This window comes from Lemur catta, chromosome 14 (assembly GCF_020740605.2).
Source record: "Lemur catta isolate mLemCat1 chromosome 14, mLemCat1.pri, whole genome shotgun sequence".
In the NCBI taxonomy this organism is placed as follows: Eukaryota; Metazoa; Chordata; class Mammalia; order Primates; family Lemuridae; genus Lemur; species Lemur catta.
Window position 1 is genome coordinate 56,920,908 of NC_059141.1, and position 13,681 is coordinate 56,934,588.

Here is a 13,681-nt window from a genome sequence, read left to right on the forward strand (position 1 = left end):
TGTTAAATCTTAACAACCATGTCTAGGTGACAGCTGAGTGACTTCTTAAGATGTTTACCTCAACAGTGACTCTGGTTAAGGTCATCAGGTCAATTTTCTATTTCTGGCTTATCAAATGATAAGCTGATGGTAACCATACACAAAAAATATTTTAAGTGATCTCTAATAATTATAAATTAACCTCAAAGGATTGGAGGCAAAAAGCTAAGAAGTTGCCAATATCTGGTTCAGCTATTTGCAGTGATCTATATTTCTTTTTTATATTGCATTATACATTTTCACCACAAATGGTAGCCATTTTGCTTACATTGAAACTAAGCAGTACTTAAAGATCTTACCTGAACACTTATCCTCGAAGTGGGTTGCTAAGTTTGACATCTTCACAAAGGAGGGTGCACTTTTTTGAAATTTTGCTTTAAATGTAATTGCCCTTATATCATCATCAAACAAGCACTCACAGGATGACCAAGGTGTTGTATGCAATTCCAGGTTTTCTAGTATGTAATTGCGCTTAACAAAAAGATATTTAAATTCCCAAATATAATCTTAAACAAAAATAAATAAAAACAAAAAGTTACCAAGAAGGAAAAAGTCCAGGCTCAGAATCAGCTTAAATTGATTGATCTGATTAAATCAGTTAAACATAACTTTTATCGCTAAAGAATTTGGGTATAAAGAAACAAAATATCAATGTTGCATTACAACAATAGGATAAAGATGCTAGAGATAATTTTAACAAAATCTTTTCCAAAGATTTCTTGGCCTCCTAAAGTAGTCAAATTTGTCATAACTGCTATACAGAGTAACAAATTCTCATTTTGACATCTACAGGCAAAGATTTTTTTTTCAAAAAAGGACATTGAAATGAACACAGATCCACCATAACCAATATTTTACTCATATTTTAACACCTTATTTATCTTATTTAGCTAACTCTTCCAGAACAACAAAAGCATTTAGACATAGTAGCACCTATTTTTTTTTTTTTTTTTTTGAGACAGAGTCTCACTCTGTTGCCCGGGCTAGAGTGAGTGCCGTGGCGTGAGCCTAGCTCACAGCAACCTCAAACTCCTGGGCTTAAGCGATCCTACTGCCTCAGTCTCCCGAGTAGCTGGGACTACAGGCATGCGCCACCATGCCTGGCTAATTTTTTTCTATATATATATTTTAGTTGGCCAGATAATTTCTTTCTATTTTTTTTAATAGAGACGGGGTCTCGCTCTTGCTCAGGCTGGTCTCAAACTCCTGACCTTTAGCGATCCACCCGCCTCGGCCTCCCAGAGTGGTAGGATTACAGGCGTGAGCCACCTCGCCCGGCCAGTAGCACCTATTTTTAATTCTCTCAGTAATAATTCTAATTCTTAAAATCACAGTAACATAGACCTTGCCAAATAATCATATTCTATATTAGTAAATTCAGCTTTAAAACTATAATAAAACAAAACGAAGTTTCTTAGCACTAACTTTTCTGATAATAACAGCTGTCTTTTTAGTTTCTCACTTACTTCAGGCCATAAATCTAATTCACTCCATCCACCCACTTCCTTACTTTCTTTCCCTAGACATTTTTTGTTGTTGGAGATTCATCAAACGAGTAAGTCAATCCGTACAGAGAGAGCATCATTAGAAAGAACTAAAGCATATGTATTTCGCGTTGCTGCTTAAAAGCAATCATTATTTTTAAAACAGCTTTCTTATTACAAAACTCATGCTTAGAAATTACAGAGAAGATAAGCAAATAAATAAACTGCAGCCAGAATCTCAACACCCGAAAATAAACAGTTAATTTTTTTTTTTTTAAGACAGAATTTCTCTCCGTCACCTGGGTAGAGTGCAGTGTCGTCATCATAGTTCACTGCAGCCTCAAACTCCTCCTGCCTCAGCCTCCCAAATAGCTGGTACTATAGGCATATGCCACCACGCCCTGATAATCTTTTCTATTTTTTAGTAGAGCCAGCATCTCACTCTTGCCCAGGCTGGTCTTGAACTCTTGACTTCAAGTGATCCTCCCACCTCAGCCTCCCAGAGTGTTAGGATTATAGGTGCGAGCCACTGTGCCCACTGATAGTTAACATTTTAATGGACAACCAGCTGTTTTGGATTGATTTGATTTTTACTTAATATGTCCAAATTTACTTTTACATGTGATTATTATTCTACATTACTTTTAAATGCTGTATAATATGCCGGTGGACAGGTATACCAAAATCTTAAAAATTATTATAGAAATCTTTATTTTGGGAAACTTTGTTTTTATTTATTTTTCACTAATATAAACAATGCCACGATAAATACATTTTTAGCTACATCTTTATGCACAGAAGCAATAAATTCCTAGAGCTATAATTATTGGAACAAAGGTATCCTAAATTTTTTCATATGTATTGTGAACTGTCATCAAGAAAAGTTCTGCCAATTTACATTTCCAGTAGTTTGTGGGAATAGCTGTTTTCCCGTATCTTCTCTATTTCTTATGAGAAAAATCATCTCTCATTATCATTTTCTGTGTTTTGAATTACTAGTAAATTTTTTCATATATTTATTGGCCATTTTTATTCTTCTCTGGGGACTTGCCTATTTATATCCTTTGCTTATTTATCTTTACAGATATTTGTCTTCTGCTTATTGTATTATTTCCTGACACAATGCAATATTTTTTTCTGGTTTATCACTTACCTTTTAATTTTGTACATGGTGGTTTTAATGTATAGTAGTTTTTGTTGCTGCATTTTATTTAACCTACCAATCTTTTGATTCCAAGTAAGTTTGACTATATTCTCTTCTACTATTCATTGTTTCATTGTTATTTTTTATTTTATTTTATTTTTAACCCTGACAGATGGAGAAGGATGTTTCATTGTTTTTACATTTGAATCTCCAATGCATTTGGAATTTACTTTGGCACAAACATGAAATATAGATTTAATTTTACTTTTTTCTCAAATTATTAGCTAGATGTTCCAAACATTAACTCTTCTTTTTTAAAAAAAGGAAAAAGTTTTAGTCTAGTTTCTTATTATGAAATATATTTATTATAAAATATTTAGATAGTAAGAGAAAGGGGAGGTAATAGATGAAAAAGATTGGCCATGTTTTAATAAGCTGGCTAAAGGGTACATAAGTTCATTATACTTAGTATTCTCTCTACTTTTGTATATGCTTAAAGGATTTTATAATAAAAAGTTTAAAAGTAAATGCAGATGCCCCTACACAAAAAAAATTCAAACTAAAGGTATAAAGAAAAAACAAAAACCACACATAATATTACCATACAGAAGTAACCACTGCTAGCATTTTGGTAGACATATATATTTCCACATTTTTAAATGTATATACATACTTACAGATATACTTTTAGTAAAATGGGATCCTATTATACATAAAGTTTATAACCTACTTTTTAAACTAAATAATATATCACATAATATCTTTCTAAGCTAGTGAATATACATGTTTTTGGTAGTGAATATCTTTATTTGTCCACCCAGATCACAAATGACTCCCTTCACTGTTTTGTCACCCACTGAAATAAGCTCAAACCCTCATATATGTGCTTTGTGACAATGTCTTCCTGGTCACAGCTTTTGGAATCAAATTTAGTATGGGCAACCAAATTCTCTTTTCTGGGAATTTGGAAATGGGACTGGTCTCTCGAAAGGAAAGTAAAATCAGAAAAATAGAATCACTTAAGTGACCCTTCAAAATTGTTATTTTCCCTTAAAAAGAATGACCTTGAGGTATTGAAGTAGACGTTCAAATTTAAAAATAATGGGTATGAATAAAGAAAGGTATGCTGAATGAATGAATGAACAAGAACAACTATATGTTAATTCCTGCATTTATAAGTTTTCAATAATAACCTAAATACCACAGACTATCTAGAGACAACCATAATTTCTCTTCTATAACCAAATAACTATTAATTTTAAAATAATAGTCGCATTAAGCATGGAGCAATCTGCTTTGCTACACCTCCATTACACCTTTGACCTACATTTTTGTCTAGCATGCACTAGACTCATGTTCTTGGCTCGGATACGGTGGTCAGTGATCATCAATACGTTTGTCAGATTTCTCAACCGAACAAACATCTGTCCCTGTTTGATCCTAACTTAAAAGTCAAAAATCAGACTTATCTCAAATCCTAGTTACAGGCTATTAATGATTAAGAGAGACAATATGACAGATCCTACCTACAGATAACTCTTTGGTAGGCAGAAGTTTGGAAAGAAACATTAACTCCTTCAGGTAAAAAAATAATGGGTCATACACTAAATCAATCTTTAAATTAATTTAGCAGGGTAAAATAACTCCTAAGCTACTAATGAAACTATCTTCGATTGCTACAACTAAAGGATCTCACAATAGCAAAGGGAAGATATTATACTATTTTAATGAAACATTTCATTTAACTCAATACACCATAAATAACTGATTTATGCTTTAAAGAAAATGTAATCCTGGGTCATTTTTTACCTTTATTTATTTATTTTTGAGACAGAGTCTCACTCTGTTGCCTGGGCTAGAGTGCCGTGGCATCAGCCTAGCTCACAGCAACCTCAAATTCCTGAGTTCAAGTGATCTTCCTGCCTCAGCCTCCAAAGTAGCTGGGACTACAGGCGCGAACCACCATGCCCAGCTCATTTTTTTTCCTTTCTATTGTTAGTAGCCTGGCTCATTTTTTCTATTTTCAGTAGAGAAAGGGTCTCGCTCTTGCTCAGGCTGGTCTCAAACTCCTGACCTCAAGCAATCCTTCCGCTTCAGCCTCCTAGGGTGCTAGGATTCCAGGTGTGAGCCACCGTGCCCAGCCTCATGGGTCATATTTTAAACATGAACATTCTCTGGCTAGCTAATAGCCCACACTTTAAAACAACTGGAATAAAAACCTGGAACACAGAATTTATTGAACAGTAATTATGACTTCAAAGAGTTAAGGTAACTCCCCTAGCATCTGCCCTATGACCAGAGAGAAGTTTATTCGTCAGAGTACTTTGGCTGAAAAAAATTGTAGAAGCTTCTCCAGAATTAAATTTTTAAAGAACACTATGCGAAGGAAATAACATCTTCACTAAAAGGTAAAGTAGTATACCTGAGAATAAATTTAAGCCTTTGTTTTGCCACCATTAATTATAGAAGACTTTTTAGATAACTGAATTGCTATAAGAGGTATAAAATTATAACAAGAAATTTGCAGATTATTCAATTACGATCTCTTATATTACAAATGTTGTCTAATCTTGCTGTCTAATCTCTTAAGATTTTCTTTCTCTTAGGCTCATAAGCATTAATCATTTACCAAACTATGAATAGATTAAACGCTTTTGGGTTTATTTACCTTTTTTGCTTTGAAGTTGAGGATACCAGGCAGCTCCAGGACCCCATAATACAAGCACGTAATGTTGACCTTGGGCCTGTTCCACTGTTAACACAACTTTCCTCTGCTTCTGTCCTCTATAGCTGTATAATGCCTCTGGAAACGGAACATCTTAGTTGGTATACTCTATCACATGTGATACCATACTTTAATATCTGATGATAAATACATAGTGATAACCAAATGGTGCACTAAAATGGTCTTGTATCTTAATTTTTTATAATTTAAAATTAAGGAGGTACTCAAAATATTTACCCGTCAATACAGTGATATCAATAACTTTTAGTAGTGCATGGACTAATATGTCAGGCTGAAGCTGCTCCAATTCTACAAACTCTATACTGTTCATTCTCTGAGGCTGCCTCCCAGGAAGATCTCTGAGATAGGAGTGCTTTGAAGACACATATGCCAGTAAGTCCTGAAGTACAACATCACTAACGATACTGGAATCTAAGGGAGAAAAACACACACAAAGAATGGCAACACTATATTTTTCTTGACAACACAATATTTTCTTAGAATTGTATTTCATGTTGTAAAGTGTGGTCAGATGTAAAATATGATTTCCTTTCCACAAAACATGTACCTTATTCTTTAATCAGTTTAGATGCAAAAAATAAAACCTGGTATTTTTAACCAATGGAAGCAGATTTATCATCTCCAATAAATTTGCTCTGTCCCCTCTTACTGCTCTATTTTGCTAATAATATCCTTTTTCTACTAAAAAATCAAGCATTTGTTATTTTTTACTCTACCACCCTGATATAGCCAGTTGGTTCCCCAATCCCTGGAGTCTGATTTGATCCTGCCTTTGACACTCTTCCTCAGCACTTTGAGTCTGGTACAGGCCAGGAGCCGCCTCACTGGCTCTCTCCCTGGGCACGCCTTACTCTACACAGTGGGAGGCCTGTGTCCTCACCGCTGGCTCACTGCAATGCTGTCATCCTCCTTTCTTCCCATCCAAATACCACACAGAATGACAACCACTAGGCTCACAGTGCTTCCTCCTCCAGGGAATGCAGAGAGCTTTTTATCCTAACACTCATTTGGCATTTGAGCACGTGCTACTTTGTAACATTTCCCTTGATATTGCATTGGTTATTTAATTCTTCAGTCATTATGTCTTTTTTTTTTTTTTTTTTTTGAGACAGAGTCTCGCTCTGTTGCCCGGGCTAGAGTGTCATGGCATCAGCCTTGTTCACAGCAATCTCAAACCCCTGGGCTAAAGTGATCCTTCTGCTTCAGTCTCCCAAGTAGTTGGGACTACAGGCATGTGCCACCATGCCCGGCTGATTTTTTTCTATATATTTTTAGTTGCCCAGCTAACTTCTTTCTATTTTTAGTAGACGGGGTCTCGCTCTGGCTCAGGCTGGTCTCCAACTCCTGAGCTCAAACAATCCACCCGCCTCGGCCTCCCAGAGTGCTAGGATTACAGGCGTGAGCCACCGCGCCTGGCCCATTATGTCTTTTAAATGTTTTTCTGTCTACTGTCTCAATTTTTTTCTCATTTTTTATTAAGGTATACCTGACATACAATAAAATGCACACATTTTAAATGTACAAGTTGCTGAGTTTTGCTGATTATATTTTAATTTTTCTCAAGGTAAACGAGGTATGTCTGAATACATGATTGACTGTGGATCAAAAACAGATCCTGGCAATAAACTTAAGTACTTTTTATAAAGCAGAGTCTATAAGCTGATTTATGATTCTTCTTTCCTTCTGCCATTAACATGCTCATGCTACGCTCATTATTCACCCACTCTTCAGTGGATCAGCCACTATGTTCCAGGCATTATACTAGGTGCTACAGATACAAAGACAAATCATGTCATAATCCTGGCACTGAAGGAGTCAGGGACCTAGAAGTGGACAACAAACCTAGGCATAGGGTGTAAGAGATGAAGGTAAGCATCTCTAAGAGCACACAGAAAAAGAGCTGCCTGGGAAAACTGGAAAAGGCTTTAGTGAAGGAATATTTGAACTGAGTTTTAGGGAAATGTCTAAAAAGTTTTCAGGTAGCAAACAGGGTTGGGATACATTTCTAGGTAAAGAGAAGGGGTTCATGATCCTTTATGTACGTACTATGGATGCTTTTGGTAGTCCACACAGACCCACTATTAGAGCAATATCTATTATACCTAATATAACACCTTTACTGAAATATAATTCACGTATATAAAATTTACCTTTTCATTCTTTCTTACAGGAAAGATGCCATACTATTAATACTTACATTTTTTTGGGCTCTAGGAGTATTTTTGTTGTTGCTATTTTGAGTTAGGGTCTCACTCTGTAGCCTGAGATAGAGTGCAGTGGCATCATCATTGTTCACTCCAACCTCAAGCTCCTGGGCTCAAGCGATCCTCCTGCCTCAGCCTCCCGAGTAGGTGGAACTACAGATGTGTGCTGTCATACCTGGCTAATTTTTCTATTTTTTGTAGAGATGGGGGTCTTGCTATGTTGCCGAGGCTGGTCTCAAACTCCTGGCCTCAAGCAATCCTCCCACCTTGGCCTCCCAATGTGCTAGGATTACAGACATGAGCCACCACACCTGGCCTGAGCTTTACGATTTTCATGTAACAGTGGGTCCTGGAAATCACTTCATAGAGATCTTTTTCATTCTCTCTCTCTCTCTTTTTTTTTTTTTTGAGACAGAGTCTCACTCTGTTGCCCGGACTAGAGTGCCATGGTGTCAGCCTAGCTCACAGCAACCTCAAACTCCTGGGCTCAAGCAATCCTCCTGCCTCAGCCTCCCGAGTAGCTGGGACTACAGGCATGCGCCACCATGCCTGGCTAATTTTTTCTATATATTTTTAGTTGTCCAGATAATTTCTTTCTAATTTTTAGTAGAGATGGGGTCCCGCTCTTGCTCAGGCTGGTCTCGAACTCCTGAGCTCAAACGATCCACCTGCCTCGGCCTCCCAGAGTGCTAGGATTACAGGCATGAGCCACCACGCCTGGCCTTTTTCATTCTCTTTTTATAGCTGCTTAGTATTCCACTATGTGAATGTACCATAATTCAGACAATCATTCTCCTGTGTATGGGTACTTAGATTTGTTCCAACATTTTGCACTTACAAATAATACTGCAATAAATAACCCTGTGATATGTATTTTCATTGTTGATGGTGTATCTTCAAGATGGATTCCTGGAAGTGGGACTGCTGGGTCAAAAGCTAAGTACATACGTAATTTTGTTAGGTATTATCGAATATCCCTGTAGACGGGTTGTGGCAATCTGCATTCCTACCACCAATGTGTAAGAAGGCCTGCTTCCCCAGAGCCTTGCCAAAGAACATATTGCCATATTCTTTTAATTTCGACAATCTGATAGGTGAGAAATGATATCTCCATGTAGTTTTAATTTGAATTTCTCTAATTATGAGTTATATTTGAGGGCCATTTTTATATTATTTTTCCCATTTTCCAATCAGATCCTTTGCCACTCACTTTTTAAAAGTTCTTCATATATTAGGGATATTAGCTTTTTGGTATATGTTGTAAATATTTTCTCCAAGTTTGTCAGTTATCTTTTGACTTTGTTTATGCTGTTTTAGTTATGCAAAATTTTATTTTTCTGTAGTCAAATTTATCAGTCTTGCCTTTTACAGCCTCTGGATTCTGAGTAAGACTAAGAAAGACTTTCCAAGCCAGGCGTGGTGGCGTGCATCTGTAATCCCAGCTACTGAGGAGGCTGAGGTGGGAGCAACGCTTAAGCCCAGGAGGCTGAGGTTGCAGTGAGCTATGATCGTCCCACTGTACTCCAGCTTGGGTAATAGAGCAAGTCCCTCTTTCTAAAAAGGAGGAGGAGGGGGAGAAGGAGGAAGACAAGGAGGAAAAAAGAAGAGGCAGAAGAAGTTAGCCTTTATCTCAGTGATTTCAGACACTACCTTTGTCATATATTAAACTGCCATATGTATGTTGGTCTCATTCTGATCTTCCTATTCTATTGCACTGGTCATTTGTCTATTCAGGCATCAATACTTCACCATTTTAATTATAGAGGAGCTAAAGTATGTTTTAATGTCTGGTAAAACTATTAATATCTTTCCATTTATTTATATCTTTATTTCTTTCTGGAGTGTTTATATTTTTCCTCATATAAGTTTTATGCATTTCTTGTTAAATTTATTTTGAAATATCTTATTACTACTATAAATGAGTTTTCCCCTATCATTATCCATTCTATTTATTGTGTATATGAAGTCTATTGATTTTTTTAAATATTAACTTTACAACCTATTATATCACTGAATTCTTTTATTATTTGAATTTACTTTATCTTTGATTCCCTGGTGTTGTCAGGTATATTATCAAAACATTTGTAAATAAAGATAATTTTCACTTTTCTTTACCCTTCTTGTATAATTGTATTGGCTAATAACTCTAGTTTAAGATGAATAGTTGCAGAGATAGTGGACATCCTTATCTTTTTCCTGATTTTATTGAAAATGCCTCTAGTGTTTCTCCATTAAGACACTGACATTAGGACTAAGTATATCTATTTTACTGCTATATTATAGTATTAACTATATTGTCGTTATAATGCTGTATTGATACTGAAGGAGAAAGTATCCTAGTATAATACTAGGTAATAGTATTATACCAATGTTGATTTCCTGGTATTGATATTACACTAAAGTTATACAAGGTGTCACCACTGGGGGAAGTTAGGTGAAGAGTTCATGGGACTTTATGTAGAATTTTTGCAATTCCCTGTGAGTTTATAATTTCATAGATAATATTTCAAAATTAAAAGTTTTTAAAATAATAAAATAAACAAGTGTTATCTATATGTTAACTCTAAAATTTGTATCTTAATTTTAAACCTGTCCCTTGAGTCCTGGACTTTGTTTCTAATTACTACGTCTCCACTTGGATACCTCAAAAATATTTAAAACTTAATATGCCTAAAACATAGCACTTTATTTTCCCTCATAAACCTGTTCCTTGCCAGTTTTTTTGCAAAAAAGGCTACCTAGTTATCTAAACCAGAAATCCAGTAGCAGGAGACTGATTCTCTTCCCTCATCCCCAAATCCACACCATCAGAAAATCCTGTCAACTCTATTTACAAATATGTCTTAACGCTTTGTCTCCATAGGCCTTGCATCATCTCTCAACCTCAGCTACTGTAACAACTTCCTAACTCTCTGATTCCACTCCATGACCAACCCTTCCCAACTAGAACCATGGCATTCTATATCTCAGCCCTTTGTTAGCTTTCTTCACAGCACTCACTAACACCTGGAAATATTTATATGTCTGTTTCATTCTCTTTTTTTTTTTGGTTTACCCTCCACACAAGAATGTAAGCTCCATGAGGGCAACACACCATTGTACTGCTGGTATATAGTGAAGCACAGTGCCTGAAACAATGTCGACACTTAATAAATATATATTGGATAGATGAAGAACTCTATTTTGGTTATTTTATCAGAATATATCAGTGTTGATTTTCTGCTGACGAGCTACCCTAGGACACAGTGAAATCTTCCCTGTCTGAGCACAAAAGTTATTGTTGTTATAATTGTTATTCTCTCCTGCTTACTCTGCCTTTGAGAATTCAAAGATTGGAATTCCATGTTCTATCTTGCATATATGTCATATAACTTTCCTGTTATTCTAGTTAACTTTCTATATAATCAGTATATTTCCCTAGCTCTAACATTCCCTAGTATTTTCATTATGCTCTCTCAATATTTTATCAAATATGTTTTGCTAACTTGTTATTTCTCCCACTAATCTTACTATATTGTTATTATATTACATGCAGTTTGAACACCTTATATTATCTCATTTAATCTTCACAACGACCCTGTAAGGTATGCATGTATTTTTACTTCCATCTCATAGCTGAGGAGATGGAGTATAATGAGGTTCAATAACTTGCCTAAAGACAAAGACTGCAGGGGCCGGGGGTGGTCAAGACTCAACTCCTGGTCTATTTGACTCCAGAGACCATAACTATTAATAGTAGTTTATACTGCTTCCCTTACTTTGTTTTCTTTTTTTAATTTCCTCAAGGAAAAGATTCTGCTAGTTTTTTCATTTGACAGCTTATTGTAAAGAAGAGAAAATGGACATCAGAGAAGGAAGGTAGTTTTTCCTAACAGTGGGAGATAGAACAAGGATTTCAACCACAGCTGTAGGACTACAAGGCCAATACTTTTTTTTATTACCTCAAGGATTCTCATTAGAGGCTTAGAAATTCCACAGAAGAACCTCAGAGATACATGGAATGGTTTAGAACTATAAGCAAAATTTTGTGTCTGCCTACGTAAGTCCTTTTTTTCTGGAGAAATGGCCCATAGCTTCTCAAAGAGGTCTATGACTCCCTAAAAGGTTAAGAACCACCACTATACTGACTCCCTAAGAAAAATAAGAAAGTGAAACATGAGCCCCAATACCTCTTAATGTAAATGTGATTTACAATGTACAAGTTCATTTTAAAAATATTCTATTTTCATTTTTACTAAATAAACCAATACTAACTAATGGTTTAGAAAACATTTTATAAAAGAACCATTTTAACTTTAATCTTTCCTAGTATGTTTATATTCTTTAAATACTAAGAAATGATTACATTCAAAATGTGTCTTACATTCTTCTGGCTGAACAGATGAGTAACTCCCAAGGTTTAATAACTGACTGGTAAATGTCGATTGTAGTACTGTCTCACCAACCCATTGATCCTCATGAATAACAACATCTAAAGAGAGATAAAAAAAAGTTCTGATTATGACATAACTTCCTTCACACTGTAGTTAACTTACCAATCATTGCAAAATATTATGTATACCTCCCAAATGCCAGGCAACTAAAGTTCAAATAGGTTAAATGACCTGCCTAAAGGCACAAAATGATAAAACAGCAAATCCAAAGTCTGAATTTAGGTATGTCTGCATACAGGTGAAATAACAAAATTGCTTCCATATATTCAAATGATACCAATATGGAAGCTCATTGCTCTACAAAGAAAGGTTTAGTAGTTTTCGTTTACGTAAAAAAAAAAATGTTACAATATAATGTATATTTCTGATAAATGAAAAATAAATTTTTCAGAACCAGGAAGCAAAGTAGTGGCTCCAAAGCAGTAGTGCCTAAAAGAGTAATAATATTCAATACGCACTGGTCCCTTCTTAAGGCACTCTTAAAGGATTTAATTATTTTTCCCTAAATAGCATAGTAATCACCTTCCATAGAAGTTAAAAGTAAACGACTTTGGAGGCAGGGAACACTTTCCAATGGCTCACTGGGAAAGAGAGAGCTGCATGATGTAAGCGGCATAGAGAAGAATCGTGTAGTGGAACTAAACATATCAACACATAGAAATCTAGGTACAGCAAAAACTGTAAGTTTTAAAGAGAGAAAGAAAGGGAGCTATTTCCCAGGCAAGATATAATCAGCGTACAGAGTGTTAGAGGTATAAAGATATATTAATAATAGCAAAATAATCAGGAGATAGTGGGAAAATAAAAACAAAGATGCATAAATTCTAAGTGATTGCTTCCAGATTTATATTCTAGACCCTCTCCTCAGCTTCAAAGCCCTTTTATCTACAACTGGCTAATAGAAACTCTTGCCTGGATGTTCTGTTGGCTTCCCAAACTCAGCACTGTCCGAACCTGCTTTTCCTCTCACAGTACCCACCTCATCGTTGGCACTCTGCTGCTAGTCAGATAAACTAAAATCTGAAGGCATCCTGCCTCTCCCTTCCCACCCTTTGTCCCCAGCCCCCATCCACTGCCTCCACTGCTACTGTTTTACATCCCACATTGCTTTCTCCCAGCGCGTGATCTTCCCACCTCTAATCCATGTCCACAATGCCAATGAGTGATTTATCAAGAACGTTAATGAGATTGGGTGAATTGCTTAAAAAACACTCAGTGGCTCCCCACTGCCTAGCCATGAAAGACTACCACAGCATTCAAGACTTTTCATGATCTGACGTTCAGAATGCATGCTTTTCAGACAAAAAAAAAGGAACAAATGAGAAATTTCAAGGAGAGACTTCTGAAAACTAGGACAGTGAAGCCTATGTCGGGGTTAGTGACATGTTAATCACTACTGGTGGTGGTACAGTGGTAGCCGGCCCTTGCCTCCTGGCTCCCTTTAGCCATTCACTGATGTGCCCCAGCTCCTAGCTCCCCTTCTTCTGTTTGTTCCACTCTAGTTTCCCAATGTTAAGTCCCAGGTCCTCTTCTCTTTTAACTCTAGTCAGCAGTCTCCTTTAGACAGTCTTTACTTATGCCATCTCTTCATTCTATTGCTAAAAGTGTAAGAGCAAAATGTGTACTGTGTT

At 36.1% G+C, this 13,681-nt stretch overlaps 1 protein-coding gene across 6 annotated transcripts in view; it reads right to left on the bottom strand.

Moving 5' to 3' along the window:
• Positions 1–13,681, bottom strand: part of SHLD2 (shieldin complex subunit 2) — an 85,119-nt gene that overhangs the window by 16,796 nt on the left and 54,642 nt on the right. For 4 of the 6 annotated variants that reach the window (XM_045569025.1, XM_045569024.1, XM_045569023.1 and 1 more), the window contains 4 exons: positions 11,981–12,088; positions 5,630–5,824; positions 5,336–5,470; positions 339–545 (listed from right to left, as the gene is read on the bottom strand). In XM_045569025.1, the coding sequence (XP_045424981.1) occupies positions 339–545; positions 5,336–5,470; positions 5,630–5,824; positions 11,981–12,088 (645 nt within the window). The remainder of the gene's footprint in view (positions 1–338; positions 546–5,335; positions 5,471–5,629; positions 5,825–11,980; positions 12,089–13,681) is intronic. The other 2 variants (XM_045569027.1, XM_045569026.1) reach the window with 1 other exon arrangement.